Source organism: Mixophyes fleayi, chromosome 3, assembly GCF_038048845.1.
Source record: "Mixophyes fleayi isolate aMixFle1 chromosome 3, aMixFle1.hap1, whole genome shotgun sequence".
NCBI lineage: Eukaryota > Metazoa > Chordata > Amphibia > Anura > Limnodynastidae > Mixophyes > Mixophyes fleayi.
The window spans coordinates 287,733,013-287,760,265 of NC_134404.1; the positions used below are offsets into that span (position 1 = coordinate 287,733,013).

Consider the following 27,253-nt stretch of genomic DNA (forward strand, 5'->3'; position numbering starts at 1 on the left):
TCAGTACTGCCAAAGCTAAAAATATCTTATTTGCAATGTGTTGCATTGCTGGCTTACAAGTGATGTGTCAATCATGGAGTAAGTGAAGAAATCACACAATGCTGCTTAGTTTTCTGTGAAAGTGTAAGATCCACTCCTCACTGACCACCAATGATTGTTTCTGACATAGTACCAGCGGTTCTGAGGTGTTTGAGACAAGTGATAATAGATACTGAAAGAATAGGTAAAGGGACAGACAGACAAGAGAGATATTTTATTTATTTATTTATCTAAAATGATATAATAAAAAGCTGTCAGAAATAGACAGTGTCAGTCAAATTATAATTTTATTTTACTTTTGGCAACTATATGTCTGAATGCACAGTGCCCGTGGAAAATCATCATACCCTGTCAGAATCATTACCTACCGTTACATTACACTATAGAAAGTGAAATAAATTAAATTAAACTTTTCCCAGCTGTTTTTACACATACCGCCTTACAACATTCAACTAAATAAAAAAAAGGCTACAGTTCTGAAAATTCATAAAAAATTAAAAACTAGAATAACAGGATTAGAAAAGTGACCATACTCCTGATTTAATATTTGTAGAGCCACCTTTTGCTGTAATTACAACCATAAGTCTGTTTGAATGTGTCTCTACCAACTTTGTGCGCCTGGATTGGGGAATATTTGTCCATTCTTCCTTGCAGAATTGTTCAAGTTCAGTCACATTTTGTGGTGAGCGGCTATGGACTGCTCTCTTTACGGCTATGGACTGCTCTCTTTAAGTTGCCACCACCATGCTTCACAGTAGGTATGGTGTGTTTTGGGTGGTGTGCTTTGGTTTGCGCCATAGTGCTTGGAGTTCAGTCCAAAAACTTCTATCTTGGTCTCATCTGACCACACAACCTTTTGTTACATGGCATCAGAATCTTCCAAGTGTTTTTTTTGCAAAGAGACTGTGTGGCACTTTTTCAGAAGAGGCTTATTTATTGCCACCCTGCCATACAGGGCAGCTTTGTGTAAAGCTTGTGAGATAGTTGTCACATGTATAGACCGACCAATCTCAGCCATAAAGACTTGAAAGTCCTTCAAAGTTGCCATTGGCCTCTTGGTAGCTTCCCTGATCAATAGCCTCCCGGCTCTATCATCCAGTTTGGAGGGACGGCCCAATCTAGGCAAGGTGTTGGTAAAAGCCTTTGAAATCTTTTTGTATTCTTTGCCAAATTTGTGCCTTTCCACAACTTTAACCCAGTGTCCACTTGAAAGCACTTTTTCAGCCTTACCATGCCGGGAATGGAACCCTCAAGAAACAGCCGGTTTTATTGTGAAGAAATTAAAACCACAATTGATGTTTGGTGGTGGCTACTGTTGTGTAATCTGGAAGGTCACTAGTTGTACCTGAGCAAGTGTAGGATGAATACTCTAAGGATATGACCACTTATCTAAACCAGGTATTTTAGTAATTAAATTATAGTAATTGTTAAGAAATTTTGTACATGTGATTTTCACTTTGTTGTTGAGAGTTATAATGTACAGCTGGAAAGTGTTTGATTTAATTTTTTTCAATTCCCATGGTGTAATGTGACAAAAGGTAATGATTTTGACAGGGTATGATGATTTTCTATAGGCACTGTATATATGTGGTTGAGAGTTGCAGGATTTGTGATTGCTGTGCTTTGAACCACACTGTAGCATGCAACTCAGGAAAACATTAATGTTATATATCTGCTACATCATTTCCCTTGGCCCATCTCTTCACTATACTGACCACTGACTGAGCTTTTAACAAAGTATTATATTTCATAAGATGATTTTATGGTTTATTTGTATTTCAATACACTTTTTGTAAGAAATTATATTACAAAACAACAACAATCAATTATGATAATACTTTTTAGCATTAAGTCAACTAATCAATGATAAGGATACAAGAAAAAATACAAATATGTTGCTGTATAAATAATCAATTCTATAAAAAGAGTCAAACAGTGAAGTGCAAGATCGGTAACATTTGGAAAAAAAATCTTCATTTTGACATTATGTCCATGGTGTTATATTGTGACAACAGAGGTCCTTGCTGCATCAAGGAAGTCATATGTTACTTGTGATATATCAAATGGCTTGTGAAGGCTGTCAGATGACAGTAGAAAGTTTAGGGCCCCTTCTTTCTCCCGGTTTTGCTTTAGGAAATCAGCAATTGCTTTCCAGCGTGCGGCTTCAGTTTCGTCTTCTGCCCATCTAGGTGTCTGCAGGAATGTTGATTCCAGAAGCGGGTAAGCTGTGTCATGATATACTTGGATGAATGTGTTCTTCATGAATTCTTTATCTCGCTATGGAAGAAATGAAAGGTTTTGTAAGTAACAAGTTTTTGGTAATGGAAATGTACAAACTGTACCGCAAATAGAATAACTGTACAATGTTTGTGACACAGATATATTTGAAAATGTTGAATTCTTCATATATACCTACATTTTAGACGTGGTTCCTTATTCTCCCATGCCTTTTTGTCTTTTTATTTATTTATTCATTTTACTTGCTTGATGTTCAAGTTAACAAAGTTCTTTTAAGCTTTAGTACGTTTTAATATGGTAAGTTGTAAGTTTTAGTATGTTTTTGGTATATTTGCTATATTGCATTGGTATATATTTGAAAATTAAATAACATTTTCAAGAAGCATGACATTGCACTGAGATTTAATAATGTATAGTTAGAAAACAAATATATAACAAACACTAAAGGGAACTGTTCTTTCACAATATGATAAGTAGGCTGTGGCTTCCAACCATTCAAGGTTGTGACCAGAGGATTAACGAGTAGTCACTGGGCCGAACACCCGAACTTAACAGATCTGAGTAACGAGCTGAGCCGGCTGAGTACTTTCGCGCGCCCTTGGAATTGAAAACGAGGCAAAATGTCATTTTTACATTGTCGGACCTCGAATATCGCGAGCTTTGGATTCTATAAGTACCGACCTCCATGGCGATCCAACGCCATTTTACAGAGGGACACAGAAGGGGTAGCACAGTTCTTGGCAGTCTCTAGTGCAGTTGGGCAGTGTCATAAGTAGAAAAGAAAGAGGAGGGGTAGTAGTGTTCTTCAAAGTCTCCAGTGACATTCAGAACAGCTCCATTGCTAATTGTCATTGCTGAAATATAAATAATAGGTCTGGCAGGCTTAGTCTTCTAAATCTGCAGTCTTTGTTTGAAAGTGTATGAAAATAATATTGTGACTTTTGAGGTGGTCAAAATTGACTGCAAATCGCATTTTCCCCCAGGTGGCCAGCCACAGCAATTTAAACTCTGGAAACGTGCAGAGATACGTGTGGTCTCGGACCTGGTGGTTAACGGAACTTGGGCCTCTATCTCAGATCTTCAGCATAAGTTTGAATCTTTTCGCCCGCTTTTCTTTGAGTACTTCCAGGTCCGACACTTCGCTATGTCCTTGCCCGCCTCTGACACTCTTAGGCCCCTCACTCCCTTTCAGTACATGTGTTTGCATTCCCCACTCACCAAAGGGATGGTGTCGAGGATCTATAACTGGCTAATAGAGATATCCTTTGACACTCCAGGACGCCATGAACGTGAATGGGAGAGGGATCTGGGACCCCCTCCGGATGAGTCTTGTTGGGAGGAGGTCAGAGAGGGGATTGCCAAGAGCTCAATATCCACACTTATTAAAGAAACTGCATACAAGCTGTACTATAGGTGGTACTACACCCCAGATAGGTTGTCTAGAATGTTTCCCACTGCTACTCCGGGCTGTTGGCGGGAATGTGGCCAGAGAGGCACGATGCTACATATATGGTGAACCTGCCCCCGTATAATCCTTTATTGGAACATGGTCCTGGCACTTATTAATTCCGTATCTGAACAACAGATCACTAAGGATCCTTGGTCGTTCCTTCTCTCTCGCCCTATCCCTGATGAGACCGCCCCTTCCAACAAGCTGATATCCCACATACTAGCTGCTGCCAAATCCCTAATAGCTAAAGACTGGAAAGATCCTAACCCTCCCTCTATGCAGTCCTTACGGTACTACATCTGGCATATCGCAAGCATGGAGAGTATTACATGCTACCTTCACGATAAATCCTACATCTTTGACAAGGTTTGGGCCCCGTGGTACCTACATGAAAGCTGTAGCTGTTTACCCCCTTTGGCTCTCTCATCCTCTAATGGTACATAAACTCTGGGCCGTCTCCGGATCCTGCAGGTTGGTCGTCGTGCGCCATGGGTAAGAGATCCATATATCTTGCCGTCTACTTTTTATTCTCTTATTTATTTTATAGGTCGTTATTCTGTAAATATGTTGCTTACAACCTCTTTTGTAATAGGTATGGGGATATACGTGCCTGTCCTTCCAAACCCTCCCCCCCGTTCCCCCTCCTTAACCCGTTTTGTTTCCTGACTCTTTCCTACCCAGGGCCGGATTAAGGGAATGGAGGCCCCTGGGCTAAGGGGCCCTCCATTCCCCGCGAGGCCCCCAATGTGAGCCGTCCGCCGCCCCCCCACCCCCCGCGAGGACCCCCCAAAGCACTTACCTGTCAGTGCAGTCCTCCGTCCCGGCGCGCTGTAAGCTCCTTACTGAGGAGATCTCGCGAGAGTTCATGAACTCTCGCGAGATCTCCTCAGTAAGCAGACTACAGCGCGCCGGGACGGAGGACTGCACTGACAGTACTCAGCAGCATCGATCGGGCCGGGGGCGCCCCCGCCCCCGACCGATCAATAATGCTGCTGAGGAGTTTGAAGGGCCCCCTGGATGCCCGAGGCCCCTGGGCTATAGCCCAGTTAGACCTCGGGTTAATCCGGCCCTGTTCCTACCCCTTCCTTCTACTATAAAACTTTAAAATAAGAGGAGACATCTTGTTGTCTTAACACAGTTGGTTTTTACTTGTTGTTTGCTCTTTTCTATGCTGTTTCCTCTTGTAACAAATAAAGAGTTTTAAAAAAAAAAAAAAATTGACTGCAAATGACTTGAAATTAGTGTTATTGAGGTTAATAATAATGTAGGGGGAAAGAAAAGCAAAAATATGTGATTTTAGCACCAAAAAAATAGGGATTTTGGAAAAAATTCAGGATCCAAAAGCAAAACAAAAACACGCAAGGGCGGTTTTGCTAGAACTAAAATCAAAACACGAAGTTAATCCAGATCCAAAACCAGAACACTGGGATCAATGAACCTCTCTAATATCCACACACACTGCTATAGCTGTGTTCAGAGTTAACCAATCACATTCAAAATCATGTTCAAATGAAAGGTAAAGAAACTAAAGGTCAGCTGTTCCTGTAGGATTTTCTTACAGTTTTCCAGCAAAGCTCTGTGCTGGTGGGGACTATTTAACAAGGACAGTGGTGGTACAAGTACAGCCACTGTCCGACTGCTACCACCATGTCAGGATGGCGATGGCTGGGGGTACTAGCAGGAAAAAATGCATTATTAGTAAAATAAGGGAGTTTTTTTTTGTTTTTAAAATAACTTTATTTTTTTATCAGTGAATCTGGAGCTGGAAGCCCAAGCCTGTGTTTTGTTTGTTTGCTAAATTCCGGTGAGTGAAGATTTTCTATTGCTGTGATAAGTAATGACAGAAAATCTTTATAACGGAAGGGTCTTGATAAATAGGGGTTTGATTCATTAAGGATCTTAACTTGAGAAACTTCTTAGTTCAGTCTCCTGGACAAAACCATGTTACAATGCAAGGGGTGCAAATGAGTATTCTGTTTTGCACATAAGTTAAATACTAACTGTTTTTTCATGTAGCACACAAATATCAACTTTAAATTTCAGTCTACAAATAAGCTATCAAGTATTTGTGTGCTACATGAAAAAACAGGCAGAATTTAACTTATGTGCAAAACAGAAAACTAATTTGCACCCCTTGCATTGCAACATGGTTTTGTCCAGGAGACTGAAATAAGAAGTTTCTCAAGTTAAGATCTTTAATGAAGCAGGCCCTAGATCACTTACATCTGATATCAATTGCACACTGTATAGGGTAGAATACTTTTACACACATATTCTAATACAGCAACATGCTTTATTAACATATATAGAAAAAAGACTCATTTTAGCAGACATTGTATCTTCATAAGATGTTTTTACTACCTTTTCTGACCTCTTCAAAGAGTTCTCTTTTTCTGCCCATCCACTCTGAAATTAAAGACGAAAATAAAATGTAAAATAGTGTGATATTATCATTACTTTAATTCAGGGATCACCAGCGTATTACATAGCGCATTACAATGGGGATACATGTTATGGTGACAAAGGAGAAGTGTACAGGGACAGGCTGGGCTGGGGGACAGGGGATAATATGCTCTCCGGGCCAGTCTCATACTGGGCTACCTTGGGCTGGGTCACTTGCATTTTTTTCCCCTTTAAAATATTCCTAATAGACTGCTGAGCCGGGTCTTGTCCCCAAGCTAAAATTTGCCAGCCCTCACCTGGCAGTGTGCCCTTAATGTGGGACCCAAAAGAGATGGCTTACAATAGAACACACTGCACACCTGACAATACAGGCCTCCATAAACATATCTGGGGTACTGACCCTCAGTTGCAAAGCTCCAGTCTAGTGCAAGAGGTGCATAAGCAGATACCTGCTCTGTGAAACTATATATGTGCTCTGTGAAACTATATACGTGCCCTCTCCTGGGTACAAATCTAATGGCCTTTAATCCAGAAAAAAATTAGATTACGCACGCTGTATATTGAGATCTATTGCTAAATAAATAATATACAGCTGCTATATATTGTCTCATGAAAATTCAAAGGTGTTTTTTCTATAATTAAATTTGTCACATTGTTATGTTCTTATAAAGTACATTTTAAGGCCAGGTACACACTGAAGAATTTTCCTACCAACGTGTTATCTACAACGATTTTACTGAAGGTCCGATCGCTCGGCATGTGGTGAGGCTGATTGGCATGTTTTGGGCATGTGAGAAGTGCTGATTGGCATGTTAGAGGAATGTGGGGAGGCTGATTGTTATGTATGGGGCAAGTGGGGAGGCTGACTGGCATGTAGGAAGGCTGCTTGGCATGTATGGGGCATGAGGGGAGGCTGATTGGCATGTATGGGGCATGAGGGGAGGCTGATTGGCATGTATGGGGCATGAAGGGAGGCTGATTGGCATATATGGGGCAAGTGGGGAGGTTGATTGGCATGTATGGGGCATGAAGGGAGGTTGATTGGCATGTATGGGGCAAGTGGGGAGGCCAATTGGCATGTATGTGGGTAGATCTCATGGCATGTAGAGAGGCTGATGTGTATGTAAGGGCACATGATGAGGTCTGGTGGGAATGTGAAGAGGTCTGAGGGGCATGTTGGCTATTTATGACTTTTTTTTATCCCCACTTCAACAGTTCCCTCCACAGTGATTGTGAATACAGAAGCAGCATGAGCTACTGTGGAAAGACTGCAAGTACCCTTTAAACACTCCTCCACCAGACACAACAGCAAGGTAAGAGCTGAGTTGATTATTATTCTGAACATTTTGGCAATGTTTGGCTCTTAGGATCCGACTGGTTGGCCACCCCTGCTTTATGAGCTATACTTGCGGTTAACACATAGGTGCAGAGTACATAAGATGACTAATGAATTCACAATGTATATATCTATGAGGAATTGGCAAAATATACTGCTGTCCTTCCAGATTAGTGCTAGTAGCACATATTGCTGAATTAATAGTGTGGGGGCATTTGCATAATTTCATTGTTCATCTCAATAAACTTATCTTATTATTGATAACTGCTGAATACAAGTTTGTTTTTAAACCACTACATAAGTTTTTTGTTTCACTTCTAATTCTATTATGTTAAATATTTTGCCTTATTCAGGAGTTGCAAATGGGGGTTCTTTCCCCTTTTTTCAAGAGTTAAGATTAAAAATGAATAGTTATAAATACTAGATAAGAGGAATCCAGACACTGTCAGTGCGGTGGCATTTAACATTTTCTAATATACTGTTGCTGTTTTATTACATATGACAACATTGCTGACCAATTTAAGGGATGCTTTTGCTCAGCACTCAAGCTGTGTAACCAAAATAAATGGGACCCTGTTAGTGCAGCCGAATGACCATGCACATACACACTGGCAAATGGCAGTCATCTGGCCAACTGAATGTCATCAAAACTGTTTTAGGGATACACCCATATGCAGTGATCTGGGGCCAATTTATTATAAAAAAACAAAAAACAAACTAGAAGTCCAAATCTCTGTGTGTGGTCGGTGGTAGTGCCAAGCACAGGTCCATTCTGGAGACACATTTCCACCCACTTTTACCCACATCACAAACTACTTTAGAGTTATGTGAAACCCAATCTAAAGCATCTGAATTCATTATTATAATGCGTCAGTAGGATGAACACCCGAAGCAACTGGTGTTATCTGCTCACTAATTGACATTTACAATATTAAGCTAGGAACACACTACAGAAAATTTCTCCCAATGCGATATTGTTAATGATTCTACCAACGACTGAGAGCCCTGATCAGCATGCCAATTCATGCGTACACACTTACACGATTTTACACAATTTACCTTCAGATCTGTGCTCTTTATCTTTCATAACCATCGTCTGAAAAGATCGTGACTCTGTAAATCCTATGGGAAATCTGCCTACACTGCTGGTCGTGAGCGCATATACACTTCAGAATTTGCCCGATATTGTTCATAGTGATTTTTGGTCAGTTTATAAAATCAGATTAAATGATACAATGTGCTTTGGTACAATAAAACATGATCGTCGGAGCGTACACACTAATGCAATATCAGAACTAACATTCGTTTATCGTGTGATTGGCATGATACTCCTAAAAAACCTGCAGTGTGTACCAGATGCACTATAGAAAGATCAGTGCATTTTCAGATGACTTCTTATCCCTATTCCAATATTACTGTTCTATAATTTTGATCCACTTCACCTTTGTTATTATGTTAACTATAATCATCATCGTAACAGGATTTTGTTGTCAGTGAATGCAGCTGATATATATTGACTCATGTAAATTATATAATTCCTTTTTTAATAGACTTTCCCTCTCGCTGATAGACAGAAAGACATTGTTACCATACCCTTTACTAAGGCTCATGTAATACTCATGAATATCAATTTCTACAACAAAGTATGTAGTCTCCTCTTTTGTATTACTGCTGCTACATATACAGTGGTCTATTGCCATCGAGGTTTGGAAATGTGCAATAAAAATAGCTAAATAAATAGAGTCAGCTCCCTCAAGTATACATTGCATATGCCTATAATTTGTATCTACTTTAACACAGGCATGTCAAGTAGCCGTACTAGTGGTGGGGAACCTGATTTGGGAAACACATAGAACAGCTTCTGTAACAATGTGTCCTGCAGTTCTTCTTTGACCAAATCACACTCCTCATTTCCACCGCATCAGTGGCAACTGAAGTGAACTGCCAGATATAATGGTTGACCTAGGACTACCTGTGAATTCAGTGAGCATTGCATTGAATTGAACCACTGGAGTTATCGGAAGGGGCCTGAACTAAAGGTTGAAACTGGGCTTCTGGGTGCCATTCCAAGTTTAGGAGTTTTAAGTAAGATTGATTTATTTGTATATTATTTTGGACTTTAAACAGGATTTTATTTCCATATGTATTTTGGATGTTAGAATACCTATCATAACTGTTCAAAATCCATCTACTGACTATATATCTAATATTTTGGCATTGCGGTTTTGTTTGATGCTCAGATTGCCCTATAAACCACATAGAATCGATACTAACTAGCCCTCTTTATTCCTACCCTTGCCCAGTGTGCCTATTTCCCAGACAATTACTATCTATTAAATAAAAAGAATTGTGTACCTTTATTTCACGTTAAAGAGTTACTAAAACTTTGTCACCATAAAATTTGTACATCCCTCTTCACCCAAAACTGAAACCAAAACCCCAATCTTTCTAACCCAACCAAAAACTGATAAGAGTTGAGAAATTTCTGTGCAGCTTCCGTATACTAAATTCCAGCACCAAATACAACACCCAAATCTATTTATACCATAACAAATATTAAATTGTGTCGTAACTTGTCTAATACCGAGGTGGTGGAGAGGTTTACCTAAGCAAGACATTTAGCACTGATCAACTAGGCATAACTGAAAATACAAAAACGTAATTACAGTGTAAGTCATTTTATAAATAAATCATTGGTGTATTTATGACTCCACAAACTAGTCATACAAGAACATCTATATTTCAGGATGTCCTACTAATTGAATCTCAGTATCTGAGCTGCTAATCGCTCTTGCAGGGTGGATGGAATATATTAGCATAATCATGACTCCCACTCCTTCCCGAAACACAAATCTGCCCATATTAGCTAGGCGGAAGCCTTGTTTTGTTTTTACAGTGTAACTAGCAGTTCAATCTCTCAATGTACTGAAGCTGGACTCTTTAATAACAATAATTCTAGTAACAAGTAAATTATATTAAGACAATCAAGGTAAATATTGAAATAAATGACGGTTAGAATAGTTTGATTACAGAGTACTAAACTCTCTAACATTCTCACTGTACCCACATATGTCCCTGTTATTAACTATCAGGTAATGCACATTCATTACTTATACACTGCCTCCTTGTTATTGAATATACGGTTTTATTTTTCTGGTTTTCCTCTGAGGTTTTGAACCCTGTTTTTCGATGAATAGGCAACTGGGATAGCACAGATCTGTGCACTATGCATTGCATACGATTGTATCCAAATAGCGGACTTGTGCAATATCCCAGACAACAGCAATAAACAAATGCCTGCTGTTATAAAGACTAAATCACAGAAGGAAACGTGAATTATAAAGCAAAGTATTAAGTAAATGGAGCAAAAAAAAAGCATGCACAAATCAACAAACTGAAGTTATTGGAATGAAGAAAAAATCCTGTATATTTTACATACTGTATACACACAGGGCCTGATTTAGATAAGTCTGCATGTGCACAACTTGCTGCACGTATCTTGCACTGCTACACCATGTGTTTTAGGAGGCAGATCAGTGCAAGAGCAGTACAGTAACTGTGTCAAGTGCGCCCCTCTGAGATGCCTCTTATTTTGAGTTACACAGATCTTCAGCATTCATATAATATGTAAAGCTCCTCATCACTATGTTCCTACTTACATACCCTTAAAGCATCCATGATATCAGGCTGCTCCATTAGTCTTGGGAATGTGGCCAGCACAGGGTTGCAAATCAAATCTGAAATATTAATAAAAGTACTGTGTTAAGCAACCAGCGACATTTGTGGAAAATCCAGGAATCATTTCTCTCAGTATCAGGGCTCACAATGGTAAATATTATGCTTATGTCTATGCCAGCATGGATTACATTCAGTGGAGCCACGCATCAGTATTTTTGCAATTTCCCGTTATGTGTATTGTTATTTAAATCATGAATGTGAGCAATGTTACTAGCAGCAAAACACTAAATCATCATCAACATTTATTTATATAGCGCAAGCAAATTCCGTAACGCTTTACATTTGGAATGACAATAAAGGTGATTTTGATTTACCCCTGTTCTGTGTCAATTTGTGACTGCTGGATGGAAGCTCATATAACTATCACTGATCCCGGGAGTGACATATTTTAACTCTGTACACAGAACATGGAAGGTAGATTGTACAGTAAATGCTACTTTCTCCCGTCCCCGTCCATATCTTCTAATCTGTATTTTAGGGATCTCAGTATGATTCCTATGTGCGCTTCTATCTCCCGTGTACTAAATTCCTGTGTCCAAAACTCAGAAGACCTAACTAAACAGGCGAATGCACTCACCCATATTCACATAGTTCAAGAATGAACAAATAAAGATATGGGAAAAGAAATTAATACATTAATATAACACATACAAGTTGTCTAACAGAGACAAAACAAAAACAATGTGGTTAAGCAATATTTGACATGACAGATTTTGGAACCTTCCCAAATAAGACCAAAGATTTATAAAGGGATAAACAACTAAATTGAAGACCCCAAACACTGTTGACAGATTAGACTTGCTGGTGATGATAACAGAAGGACAGAAATAAGAAATTAAAAGAGGTAAAAATAAATGATTACATCACTTATTTAAGCAATTATATCTTAATATATCCTAGAAGATATAGTCTGTCTTAGAGAGCCACGGCGGCCGCAGGCACTGCCTCGCCTCACTGCCCCTCTGTCTCTATGACGACCGGGGCATCACTTCCCGGAAGTTTGGGCCGACCATTGCCAGGGCAACGGCCGGACGCCGAAAACTAGTTCTATGCGCTCCGGCAAGCTGAGTAGCCTGGCGCATGTGCAGGGACCCTCACAGCCTGTGGGCTGGTTAAGCAGTTTATGCCATTTGTTAGCCTGCACCTGAATGTGGCTTGAGGGCAGGTTCTGATTGGTTAGTTTTTAAGTAAGTATTTAAGGCAGGGAGGCCGGTTATAGCGCTTCAGACCCTGTTTGCTGACCTGCTCCTGTCTGTTGTTGGATCCTGTCCTGTGGATACTCTGCCTGCCGGATTTTCTGTTGTGACCTTCTGCCTGAACTTTGGACTCTGCCTGTTTGCCCGTGACCCTGACCCTTTGGCCTGTACCTTGGGCTCTGCTACATTGCTTGTGACCATGACCCTTTGCGTGTTTACTGACTACTCTGCTTGCTAGTGACCCTTGACCTCGGCTACTGTCCGACCATCCGCTGCCTGCTATTCAGCCTCTTGGCCTGCCGCTTCGGGCCTGTATTACCAACTCACACTACGCCTGGAGTTAAGTTCTGGGGGCATCTGAGTACCGGTGAGCATATTAAGCTCTAAGGGAAAGGTGGCTGCTATAGGTGAAGACCTCCGCCACCTTGTTCTGTGAGTTGGTGATCAGACCGTCAGTCTAACAGTCTGCAAGTGTAAAATATGAACAAGGACTGTTATTCCTCAACTTCCCTGATTTTAGCAGTTTAAATGGGAACATAATATACTCTATATATCAGGAACATTTACTACATCATGATCTATAAAATTTAGCACATTTCTATGCAACAAAAAGAACATCAGTTGCATTTCTGCTTGTTCAGTTGTAAAATTAAATGTCATTCATTGGTCTACTGACCAATTATGCTAGCGTTGGCAGAAATTATGCTGGTCATCCCTCCTGCAACTGCTGCTATGAGTCTAGACTATTAGTTGGTGCTGTGGGCACATTTTGCAGGGTAGTCACATTTCTTTTTCATTTATTTAACACATTTTTATTTAACCGCAAAGGTCTGTGCTGTTGATCACATCATCAGCAGAAACATGGCTCTTTGCTCCTGGGGAAGAGCATGTGCAACAGATACACCCCCTGATAGGCGTATGTGCCTCTGAGTAGAGAGTAAATACATAAACACTCCTTTAGTGTACTTGCCCTACATTAAAACACCCTTCCCACCCCTGTTCCAGTTCTACTGACGGAAAAGGTGCAACCGAGGGATGGGTACACAGCGCATATCTGGACATAGGGATACACAATTTTTTGTCCACAAGCACACTTGAAAAAAGTGTATTTTACATTTGAAAACATGCCTAAATGTGAAAAGAGCAGTTTGCTATGAGAAAGAGATCAACAAACCTGTTTAGCCTAAAAAAAGGTTAATTGGTATAATTACAGCCTTCTAGATAAAGGCTGTGAACAAATCTATTTAATGATAGAGTAAGAGCTAATGTGACTGGAGATCATTATAAATTATTTCTTAGCACAGCTGATATATATTTCTGGGATTCCTACTTGAAACGTGTCTAACCCTATTATAAATGTACAGTTGTCAGGATAACATTTACAGGCTTTAACAATACGCATAGAATAAATGTAAAGATTAAACATTCCCACCTTTGCATAACATAATGGGTTATGTCTTTTTACAGTGAGCAGTATTTGCTGCCATGGTCCAATGTTCTTTATTCATTGTTAGACAGTATAAGATGTAGGAAAGTCCATAAAAACATCCCCCAAAATGCTGGATTTGCATAAAATAGGTCACACCATTGCTCAGAATATATCTTACTATATACGGAGTTCAATTAATTAGCCACTGCAATTTAAAATTTCATTGTAATGTTTAATACATGTGCAGTATTACATTGTTAATTTATCTGTTTTATTACTGTACTTTATAGCTTATGTCCCTGTTTTTTGCTGAACACTTCAAGCCAGTAAGAGACAGTGAAAAGACAAAAACAACAACGGTCATTTATGAAACACAAAATGTGTAGGTCCAGAATGCTCGTTTATGTGTGCAAGTCTGCCAACTTGTCCACCAAGTGCATTTGAAGGTGCATCAACCCCCCACGCTTACCATTTTAGGGATTACCTACCATAATATAAAATTGCAACTAATTTTGCAGGCTGGCGGATGTTCCCGGGACAACAACTTAGTCTCACAGGATGAGATTCTGATCACGTATCACTCACAATGGAGGAAACAGTAACATCATCGGAACAAAGTCCAATATACATCCAATTTAGGACCAAAACCCTTAATTTATTTCAACTTTTCTATTTCTCTCCTAAACCTAAACTACTGCTCAGTTTAACTTCGTTTATGGGTAAAATGAATTATGAGTGTGAGGGGACAATGGGACCATCTTTATTACATGTGGTATTTTTGTGTCTTTGAAGCTGTGTATTACATTGGTCGAAGTGCTCCTAGAGGATGCAAAGTGCATCTTATTATAAGTATAGGGATGAGCCCCAATCTCTGGGACTTAATAGGACCTTTAGAGATTGTGGACAATTCAAGTCCTTTTCCGGGGAAGAAAAGTCTGCTCAAAATGGGGAAGGCCCTGTAAAGCTGGGTACACACTACAGAAATTTCGACCAACTTTTTATGCCGAGCGATTTTACATGCGATCGATGGCCCGATCGCTCGGTCCATGGACTGCATACACACTAGCCTTGTTTAGGACGATAAAGAGAAGAGCGGGCGTCCCTTTAGCGACTTTTTACAGCCATGTTGTCGTGAGCAATGATTTTAATTTCGTACACACTGCAGCGTTTTAGTGTGCCCGTTCCACCCTTTATCTCATGTAAATGAGTCTGTCATGCAAAATTACATTTTCTGCACTTAACCTGCTCCCAGGCAAAGGCAACAACTAAGTCTCACCGGATGAGACTTTGTCTGACTCGCAAGACTAAGCTCCACAGTACAATGCCGGCCTCACAGCGAATTGCAGCTAAAATGAGACCTGGTGCAATGCAGGGCAGGACAAACATAGGGAGATCGGGAACCCAAGACACAAATACTATTGTAGTATTTCTTCACCTCACCCTGGATCCCCTTGTATCTGTCCTGCTTTCTGCTGGCGGAAAAAAAAAACAACTTGTGTGCATCTATGGATTACAGTATTATGAAGACTTTTATTATCTTTATTTATAATAACATATTCCTCAGAGCTGTACAGAACACTTTATTCAGACCCAATAGTCCACCCTCCAATGAAGCTTACAATCTAATTTTCTTTCCGCAGGCACAGAAACGCACACCACCAGAGCCAATGTACCTACTTTTTTGTCTTTGGGCCACAGCTAACTTTTTTTTGTTGTAAAGTGCTAAAACACAACATGTAAACTGTAGGACATTATTACTTAGTAATGTATTACATTATAAGTGGTTTGAATACAAAGTATAAATATAACTGCAGAAGTGCAGTCTGGGGAATCAACTATAATTGTTTTAGCCTGAATGCACTACTTGTGTTGGTTTGAATTTGGCAGTGACCTGTATTTAATATAACAAAACATTATAGGGACTGAACCAATTAATGCTCTTTACCTATGAACAATAAAAATTGTGTTAGAGCCAGTACAATGGGCCAGAGATACCCTTTATCAGATGTACACAGATTACTTATTACATACTCACCATTTTATACAAAAAAAATCTTGAGCCCTGTAATATTATGACAATAACGAGAGAAAACAATGTTTTTCCACAAAAATGAGTATAAAAATGATCAGAAAGGGAAAAATAAACCCACATTTGTACCTGTGTTCTGCATACTTGTTCTCTCTTTCAGAAGAACATCACCGAGGATTTGGCGGTAGAACACCAACAAGGGAATATGGCACATGCTGCCGACCAATGTCTCTGGAAGCAGACTATAAAAAACACAATCTTTAAGACAAAGAAAAGTATTCTGGATAAAAGTGCAGGCTAACAAGCATTATCACAACATGCACAGTATCTCTTACAAAATCCTTTATGTTAGAAATAAAAGAGAATCAATGAGACGTTTCTAATTTTTACTAGGCTCTATTGTTCATCTTACTATTCATCTACCTGAGTTCTGGTAACAAATGTCAGTCTGACAGTGTGTGTTGTGGTCATGCAAGAATTTGGTGAATTCTAATAACCTTTAGTATGTGGTCCAATATACCATATATATTGTTAACTTTCTATCAATTACCTTTATGACTTTTTGTTTAAAGGAATTTTATGAACCAACATTTTTTTCCGTTCAGCAATAGCTTACTACATTTTAACAAGATAAATAAGAGGCAATAAATTAGATTTTGGGATGGGCTTTCCTGTGAGACATATACTGAAGCAACCAGCATCTAAAAATCATTTCTGCTACATAATTTGTGCTTTAAATGAGGAAAAGGTACAGAATATCAAGGAGTAGAAAATAAGGTTTGATAAACAGTGTAAATAGTGAAAAACCATTAATAATAAAAATCCAACATTTTTCTTTTCTGATTCTGCAACAGGATTACTGTTGAACTTGACAACACATGTAGGTGAAAAAATTAAATGAGATGCGGCTGACGGTCACTGGAGCCTGTTATTGCCATTGGAAGATGAATACACAGTCCGAAAGCAAACATATTGCGACCAGATTTACCAAAATCTCTGATAATGGCAGGTTAATTTGGGCATTTCATTTGGCTACCAGACAAGCAACAGATTGGGACTTTAGTTACACATAATGAACTTGGGTTAAGGAATTTGGTTAGGGTCAGGGGTTACATTTTAGGGATTTGGGACTGGGATTAAGTGTTTAGCTGGGAACTGGGGTTATGGATTTATATTTGGTACCAAAATTAATGTAGCTCAAATAGACTGTGTCCACATGATTTAGGGTTACACAAAATGAATCTCAAATGAATTGAAGCCCAGCCAAATTGGATGATCTGCGGATGACGGCTAGACATCCATATGGTCGACATTCAAAAAGTGGACAACATTAGGTCGACTATTGAAATGTCGACAATTCACATGGTAGACAATATTGTTAGGTCGACAACTAAATTGTAGACAGTATTATTAGGCAGACAATTCAAATGTAGACAGTATTATATGGTTAGGAATATTATTGTCAACCTAATAATACTGTCTACATTTGAACTGTCGACCTAATAATACTGTCTAGATTTAAATTGTCAACCTATTAATACTGTCTACGTTCAAATTATCAACCTAATAATGTGCGAAGTCAAGCCATGGGCAGGGGTATTTAAAGGGAAGCAGTGGTGATTAGGTGGGGGTTGTTGGGGCTCTGTCCACAGTTTAGTTGTTTTACAGGCAGGGGAGAGTGATTGCCATGGACCAATAGCAGCAAGAGGGGACAACACATTCATTCCCTCTAAGCTGCGCATGTAGTAGTATATATATTTAGAGTATATATGTATTATATATATTTTGATGTGTTGGAAGCAGGTAATATGGGCAAGCAGAAGAATCTGAGCGACTTTATAAGGGGCCAAATTATGATGGCTAGACGACTGGGTCAGAGCAGCTCCAAAATAAAAGGTCTTGAGGGGTGTTAGTGTCTACCAAAAGTGGTCCAAGGAAGGACAACAGGTGAACAGATGATAGGTTCATGGGCGTCTTAGGCTCACTGATGTGTGGAAAGCGAAGGCTAGTCCGTCTAGTCCAATCTAACAGAAGAGCAACTATAGCACATAGTGCTGAAAAAATGAATGCTGGCTATCATAGAAATGTGATAGAACACACAGTGCATCTCAGCTTGCTGCACAGCCACAGACCAATCAGAGTGGCAATGCTGACCCCTGTTAACCAACGAAAGTGCCTACAATGGGCACGTGAGCATCAGGACTGGACCATGGAGCAATGGAAGAAGGTGGCCTGGTATGATGAATCACGTTTTACATCACGAGGACGGCCAGGTGCATGCTCATCGTATACCTGGGGAAGAGATGGCACCAGGATGCACAATGGGAAGAAGGCGAGCCGCGGAGGCAGTGTGATGCTCTGGGCAATGTTCTGCTGGGAAACCTTGGGTCCTGGCATTCATGTGGATGTTACTTTGACATGTACCATCTACCTAAACATTGTTTCAGAACAAGTACACCTCTGTATGGCAATGGTATTCCATGATAGCAGTGGATTGACAATCATCAATTTACAATGCATGGTATATTAGAGGCCCTTGAGAATGGATGTCAGGAAAAAGCCCTCGGACAGCTGCACTTTTTTAACTAAGACAACTGCAGCGCAGAATCAAAAAATGTGTGGGTATCCGTGATGCAATCTTGAAACGTACCACATGGGAATAGCTACACTTTGAAATGCAACAATGGAAAAAAATAATGTTGTTTAAATAAAAAATAAAAAAATATCTTATATTATTTACTTAGTTTTATTCATACATTTTATTTTAATATAATAATACAAGTTAACCCGTGCATGATACTCATGCATTCTAGTCAAATCAAGCTACTTAAGGTGTTAAAAAGGTTCTTGTCATGCATTGATTGCCCCGATCGCACCCCTCTGGATCCGCCACTGTACACATGTGTGTTCATGAGGTAAAATTACCTCACGAAAATGAGTTTGACCCCTCAACTCGTCAATAATGTCAGTATACCAAATTTCAGCCCTTTTTGAGTTTCTTTTTCCACACACATTAAGAATTTAGTAGGTCAGTTAACCCGTGCATGATACTCATGCATTCTAGTCAAATCAAGCTACTTAAGGTGTTAAAAACTCCCCACTGTCACCCCCGGCAACCACCAACCACTCCCAACTGTCACTTCTCCTTCAAGAAATATATAGGTCAGTGTATAACTCTGCCCAGCAGGTGGCGCTGCAGCTTGTTTTTTTTATTTTCCACACACGCCACTAGACATTTATATAGTAGATAGTGCTTACAATTTTTAGTTCAGTTTTATACTGATTTTCTCAGGTACATGGACATAAGGATAGCAATTTGTTAAAGCAATTCACACTGTGATTCTAGCCAGTATTTGTATCATTTAAAGCTGATAACAGGTACAATGTTGCAGTATGTGCAGACATAAATTTATAGCAACAATCAATAACGTGCACCTACTTTAACATGTCTCTTCTTCTTCTATTCAGAGATCTAAGTTTCACTAGAAGTCGGGGTTGTCTTCTCTGCGTCATCATGTTGTGAAAGACTCCACTGTTTGCTACAGAATAAAACAACCACTGTTTTATCCACTAAAGTAGAAGCTAATAACACATACAGAATAGTATTCTAGCTGCATTCAAGTAAACCACATTTATTTACATATGTTTACTATACTGTATATATGAGCACTTTTGCTGTTGTATACAGCTTGGTGTAGGATCTGATTTTATGTGAAATGTCATTGCTGTGTTGCTCTGGATTTTTTTATTTTTTTTATTTAAGGACTAAAACAATAAATCATTTGTAATACACTAGAGTCTGGTCCACAAATCTCTGGTGATACAGAATTATAGGAATGGCTTGTTATTGCAACAGAGGACTTGTCTACTACCTTATAATTATTCCCTTGGGAGGGTCATGTGATAGTGTGCTTCCAGGCATATTATCACAAAGGAAGGTTATAAATGTAATTATTATACAACATGTGCATGAAGTTCTTCTGTATATTGTTTTCATAAATCTTTTCTATTATGCAATAGATATACTATATCAGTAAAGAATCCTGCTGATTTTCTTCAGTACATACCACGTCTCGATATAGATGGATCCACTTCAACACCACGTTCATAGGGAGTGCCACCATTTAATGTCAGTTCGTATGTCCTAAAACAGAAAATTTACCTTGTCCATATAATTCATTAAAAAAAATATATATAATTGTGTAGAGAGCACAGTATTGTGGAAATACAGCATCAATTGTTCATATGAAGGTTATGTATAACACCGTTCATGTGAAAGTTATGTATTACACTATGTCATTATGCAAATAATATTTTGTTTTATTTGATGATCAAACTCCACTAATTACATGATGGTTAAACAGATTTTATGCACTCATAAAACAGAAATGAGATTAGTTTAAGTTACTAAATAGCATATTAGTCATTTATTGTACATTTAGCAAAGGAGCCTGAAAAGGTGAGAGTTACCAAATAAGTTTTCTATACATCGGAGTAGTTAGCTATTTACAATGTTTTGCCTCACTCGTATGTCATGATCATATAAATGAATTAGATTTCATGCATATGTGTTGTTTCAGGCTCAGTTATAAACTGTCACTACACCATAAAGAGTCTGTCCACCTCGTTAGGACCTATTTATTGCCTTGTATATGTCCACTTGCAGCATTTACTATATGCATTACTTTATTTTCATAGCCTCCTTCATTTATTTGTAGCCATGTCGCCATCTCAGTAGGCAGCCCAGCACATCTCATACAGCACAGCTCCTTCTCTCTGCCCTGGATACAATTGTATAACAAAAGCAATAACATTTTATGGTATCCTAGGGTAATAAAGAAAATAACTATACCTCATCATATAAAAGGCATAGATACTAATTACACAAGGACACAGGTAATAAAAGATGCAGGAGGGTAAGGACGAGTCAATAAATGAAAGGCATCTGAATGTGGAATGCTCCTTTAAAACTGTTATTACGTAGAACAGGTAAATAGTACATCTATTGCATTTCCTTGGATGCCAGTTGTGTTCTGAATTAATAAATAATGCTGTTAACACCATTGTATACTACAATAGACTTTCTTTATCTTCCTTTGTCTGTCTATATATTAAAAAACCTTGATAAAGCTATACCGAGTTAAATGTACGACGGGTAATTGACGTCATGTATGACGGCACAACCCAGAAGTGGAACCAGTAAGCGTCTGGCGTTCCCCAGTAATCGTTTGCTACATTTAAATGTCGATATGAACAGATTACATTGCAGATCTAGGATTGAGTTTCAATCAGGGTAAAAATAGAAATAACACTAGCTGTCACCGCACTTATATGCATAATAGGCAGGGCTTTGGCCGTGGGACTGGTACTCATTTGGGATAACCAGCCAAATGGTGTTTGGGGTTGTTGTAATAGGTGACTGTCTCATCTTATATGGAACATACTGAATACCCATATGAGAAGCAATACCTCAAGGTTAAATGGCTAACGGCTATCCAACTAATAGCAGCAAAGAATAATAATAGACAGTGAATGGACTGAAAGTACCGTACATGTGGAAACTATCCTGGTTGCAGTAATATGGATAAATAAGTGAATAAGAAATTCCAAATCATTTGAGTAAATTTTGCATGCGTGCTAGGAAGTGGATATTTAGGAAATTCCTTTATTAAGTAAGTATTGACAGTTAATTAATATTTTCATAGGGTTGGAAGACACCTGGAAGCATACTGTGAGTGTATATATAATAAAGAGTGACACCAACATATACACACAACTGTACATTTTATTAATACAATATAAACTCTCAATATTTATAAATCTTATCAGAGTTATACATGTTTCAAATAGATGACAAGAATACATGTTAATAAATGAAATAAATCTTGTCACAGTATAATTGCTTATTGTAAAGGATTCCACCTATTGGCCTCACCTAGCGGTTGATCAATTTTATATACACTATTTTCTTTCTAATTACACAATTCTTTCACTCTTTCTATGTTTTAGTATTTCACCGTTATGGGCCAAGGTTTAATTGGGTGCTCGGGGAAGAAATTAGGAATATTTTTAAGAATACAATTAATAAAGGTGAAAAACCATGTATTTTAAAAAAGAAATTAATAGGATAGGAGTGTCTTCTTGTTTCAACTCTTTTCTTCTTTTCTATATATTTAAAAAGTAAGGTTTATTTTGCCAAGGGCCACTATAAAACAAAAAATCTTCACTCAAAATCATCACACTACTACTAAATTGAAGTGCGTGAAACCCCCCTATGGTTTAATTCCAATTTCAGTGAGTTGGAAAAGATGGGTGGGGAGACAGCTTGACATAAATATGGAATCTACCACATTGAGCTTGTCTAATAGAACGCGGTCTTCCCTTACTTTGAGCAGCTTCAGGCATTGCATGGAATCCCTAGGAGTCATTTCTATAGATACTTATTGATGAGACCTGCAGTTTCGGGAGGCTATCCAGAATCTCCTTGCAGACCCCTTTAGGGAGCAATTGTCGAGGCTGGGTGCTCCACACCAGATTTCAACCATCTATTTCATCCTTATGGAGAGACTAAGTGTGGATGGCCTTCCAGAGCTGCAAATTGCTTGGGAGTCTGATTTGGTTGGGGTGAGTAATAAAGATTGGGTAACTATGCATATAAGGTCACTGCCTCTGCTAGGTTCTGCCAAACCCAAGTTTTTCTCCTCCATATAACTTTTCTTACTCCTCTAAATTTAGTGGGGTTCAAGAGTTATGTCCAAAGTGTGGGGAGTCCAGGGGGTAACTTTTGGCATATGTTCAGTGACTGCCCGATGGTGTCTCTTTTCTGGGGTGAGATTGTGGTCTGTGTGGTACAACTGGGGGTGGGAATGTCATCTTTTAGTCCAAAACTGTATCTTTTCGGCTTGGACCTAGTGGGGAAGGCACATATACCCATTAGACAGCTAGTCACCATGCTGTTTATGTTAGCGAAACTTATAATTGCTGGAAAATGGGTGGCCCCGGACAGGCCACCTGTGGATGCTTGGATTGATCTAGTCAATGACACTCTAGGGCCTAGAGTCTAGGCCATGAAAGATTTCTATATACGAGCAGTAATTTGGTTGACAAGTATGAGAAAATATGGCATAGATGGAGGATTATTCCCTATGTTTTGGAGTGGTTACAGGAGGTGGACCCATTGGTATAGTACATCCCAGGCAGGTACCCAGCCACTACCTACTTATTTCTTCACAAGTATGTTTGGGTAGCATGTACCTGTACTGACTGCATTTTGTATTATATTCTGTGGGGGTACCCTAGCCAGGCCGGTGGTACGCTCGGTAATCCCAAGGCTGATATGTGACTTTCATTTACGGCATACCTGAATGTCTACGCTCCTTCTTATGATTGCTGATGAACTACATGACACTGCTGATGCCCCTGCGTGGGCTTAGTTTAGTATTGTTATTTGTTTCAATTTGAAAACTCTCAATGAAAAAATTTCTGATTAAAAAAAATAAAATAAAATTTAAGATCCACAAGAGATCAGAATCTGGTTTCAACAACAATGAAGGTAGATTTCCTATAGTGGTAGTTAGTTGCTATACTTAAATATATGTTTGGAGCCATGTAAAGGTGTCAGACTGGTCGCACTATTAGGTAGAATGACACTCACTTAGTCTAAAGCCTAAAACAATTTAGCTAATCCCATATATAACCAGCAGTGAGGTGTCTCAGCTTGCAAAACATATCATTATAAGTAAGTGTGTGGACATGCCCCAATGAAAGGACCATTTTTCAAGTGTAAAGTTAATAAACTAAGCTTGAGGCTATAAAATCTCCCGGTGATAATACTATGGAATCTGTCTTATTTGATACAATGTTGTTAATGCTTTAAGCTGCCAATGAATGTTGGAGGCCATTATGGTCACACCCTTACAAACCTTTCCCCTGATCCCCCTTCCCTCTAATCCTGTCCTCTCTTCCTTCTATTTTTTTCTTTTATTGTTATTGCTTTATTACTATACTACTTTATATGATATTTATATGGAAAATTAAAGCACACGTCTACCACATGCTTGCTATCTTCTGATTATATCTGTAATTGTTGCTAGATCACGTAAATAACACATAATACATAAAATAAATATATGTTAAAACCTTTCATTTACTACCCTAATTTAAAAAAAATCCAACAATTAAATAAATACATTGATGATACAGACATGGAATAAGGATAAAAATATATTACATAGCAAGCCGGTACCAAAACCTCTCAATGGGGGAAAACGCATGTTTCCTTAATATCACAAAAGTTATGACATTCATTCTACCTACTTTGAGGGTATTGGAATTCCATTGACATCAAAGAGTTTTAAAAAGGTCCAACCACAGCTTAACTCTCCCCTCTCCCCCGTTGACTGCAAATAAAAGAAAGTAAATATGCAAATGTCATGCTACTGTATATGACAATCAAACATAATATTATAGAGATTGGGTATAATGATTGTGCAGGGGAAACATGTTGTTGTGAGCTTACTTGTGAACTAGCATCTCTTGAAATACTAAGGAGTAAGTGCTCAAAATTGTCTAAATTTAAGCAGTGAAAGAGACCACAGAACAATTTACTATCATTATAACTAAAAGCACCATGGAATACCTTTTGTTCAATCTACCTTTCAACACAAAGTGCAGCTCCTCCCATCATCATAACTTGAGATACTTAACACATGCCTTCTGCTCAGCTAAAATGCAAAGTAACACATGTGTTCATTGTCTGACTATGCTAATGTATAGTCAGAAAAAGTGTTCGGCCTGATAACAATGTCAGATCTTGTAGATCTGTACATACATGCCAATAAAGACATTTTTTAAATATATTCTTTCATTATGAACAACATCAACATCTAATTATATAGCGCTACTAATTTCGCAACTCTGTACTCACATCAGTCGCTGCCCCTTTGGAGCTTACAGTCTAAATTCCCTAACATACACACACACAGACAGACCAAGAGAGACTAGGGTCAATTTGATAGCAGCCAATTAACCTACTAGTATGTTTTTGGAATATGGGAGGAAACCGGAGCATCTGGAGGAAACCCACACAAACACGGGGAGAACATACAAACTCCACACAGATAAGGCCATGGTCAGGAATCGAACTCATGACCCCAGTGCTATGAGGCAGGAGTGCTAGCCACTAAGCCACCGTGCTGCCCATTTTTTATTGAGGTTTTGGGGGCAGCACAGTGGCCTAGTGGTTAGCACTTCTGCCTCACAGCACTGGGGTCATGAGTTCAATTCCCGACCATGGCCTTATCTGTGTGGAGTTTGTATGTTCTCCCTGTGTTTGCGTGGGTTTCCTCCGGGTTCTCCGGTTTCCTCCCACACTCCAAAAACATACTGGTAGGTTAATTGGCTGCAATCAAAATTGACCCTAGTCTCTCTCTCTCTGTTTCCCTCTCTGTCTGTGTGTGTCTATAGTAGGGAATTTAGACTGTTAGCTCCAATGGGGCAGGGACTGATGTGAATGAGTTCTCTGTACAGCGCTGCGTAATTAGTGGCGCTATATAAATAAATGATGATGATGAAATGATGATGTTTTGGCATAGACAGTAATAAAACAGTAATATACGGTTTCAGATATTAAGCCAAATAGAAAATATAAGATATTTTACATCATCTACAAAAAAACAAAACGGAAAAAGAGAAAAGGGGACGCAGGGGTTGGGAGAGTGGGTTTTAAGGAGGGAGGATAGAGGATATAAGCGAGCTGGCGAGGACTGCTTACTTGGGTAAAATAGAGACATAACAGAGATGAAGTGGAACTGTGGGAGGAGATTAGGCTCCGGACTGGCTGATGATCTAAGATAAGCCTCAGGAAAGACAAACGAGGGGGGATAAGAATAGCAACCCATAGAGGTTTTTGGACACGTATGGCCAAATTTGAGAAAGATCCGGCCCACCGATGGTCAGGCTGAATGGCTGGATTGGCCATTGTATGGAAAGCTTAGGACTCCAGACATTTAAATTGCATGGTAAGCCAAATGGGAATGAAAGATAAACTAAATGTTTAGTGTAGATCTGGCAGATCTTTAAAACATCATTCAAACAATCTTAAGATACCCACACCCGGCCAGATTCATCTGTTTGGCCTGAGCAATAAATTATTAGATCTGTATACAAGTGGGATACACATATGGGTGATGAAACTGGGCAAATTCTGACATTCTAGGGTCAGGCAAAATTACAGGATCATGTGCCCCAATTAGTGCTGATGGCCAATGATCACACATACATAATATTAGCAGTCATCGGACAACTATATGTCCCGAATTCAGAATGTATGCCAAGTCCAATGAAATTACGTGAATACTTAAAAGAACATTTAAATATCTACAATACACTGATTCACGCATCTTAATCTTAATTTAGGTATGGATGGCATATTTTATTTATAATAGAATGTACATTGTATGGCTCACCATATTAATAGTGCAGTTGAAACTTAGCAAAGCCAATTGGCTTTGTGAAAAGTGTAAATGTAAGGGATTATTTCTCAATGTAAAATCAAACAAAAAGAAAAGTTTAAGACAAGATGTATGAATATTTTGTCCTTTCATGAAAATTGCTTCCCTACGTTTCCTTTCTTCCACGTCTCTATTGCACTTACATTGCGGATATAGGTAACTCCTACTTCAAACAGGATTCCTATGTCTGGGGACTGACTGCCAGACCTCACAAAACAATCGCCATCCAGCAAGCTTGGAAGAATACCTGTGACCTAAACACATAAAATCACAATGACTGTACAAAAATATGTCCTAAATAATTAGCTTTACTGCAGTTAAAATACTTTCTTGTATTTTTACAATCTGTTTCAGCAATACACTATAACAATTACTTGCTGAGTGAAAATAATTAGAACATCAATTAGCTTTCTTGGAACTAGGAAATGGTGGATTTAAATGGTGCGCATACAAAATTGTTTCTGCTAAGAATACATTTACAAAAGTTCAATTACTGCAAAAGTTAGAAATGACAATCTGTCCAGATTTTAAAAAGAACCCCGTCTACGCCATTTCTAAACATAATCATTAACTGTATCATAATTATAAAAGAGATTGAATCCACAGCTTCAATCAATTGTGAATGCAGTAGCTAGGCTGGTTTTTTTTTTTACATCAGAATAGCACATAACCTTTAGAGTTTTAAGCATGCCCTTCACTTCAGGTACACTTACCAAATTTCTTAAGTACCCTAGAATTATATGCTTAGCTGGAAATCACCTACAACTGTCCTACACAAATGACATTCACTATATCTAAAACAGCCACACTGCTCCCTCCTGAATGTGTTTTATTCTTTATTTCTGTGCTTTCATAGAAACTAGTGGGCTAACAACAGATCATCA

The 27,253-nt window shown here is 38.8% G+C and overlaps 1 protein-coding gene across 1 annotated transcript in view; it reads right to left on the reverse strand.

Annotated features, from left to right (window-relative positions):
- Positions 1-1,820: 1,820 nt before the first annotated feature.
- LOC142144644 (nephrocystin-1-like) overlaps positions 1,821-27,253 on the reverse strand; it is a 65,424-nt gene continuing 39,991 nt past the window's right edge. Inside the window, exons 14-21 of the mRNA XM_075203742.1 lie at positions 26,513-26,623; positions 24,175-24,257; positions 19,926-20,002; positions 19,298-19,397; positions 15,988-16,100; positions 11,130-11,203; positions 6,089-6,133; positions 1,821-2,316 (exon numbers count right to left, since the gene is read on the reverse strand). Coding sequence (XP_075059843.1) covers positions 2,038-2,316; positions 6,089-6,133; positions 11,130-11,203; positions 15,988-16,100; positions 19,298-19,397; positions 19,926-20,002; positions 24,175-24,257; positions 26,513-26,623 — 882 coding nt within the window. The 3' untranslated portion in view covers positions 1,821-2,037. The remainder of the gene's footprint in view (positions 2,317-6,088; positions 6,134-11,129; positions 11,204-15,987; positions 16,101-19,297; positions 19,398-19,925; positions 20,003-24,174; positions 24,258-26,512; positions 26,624-27,253) is intronic.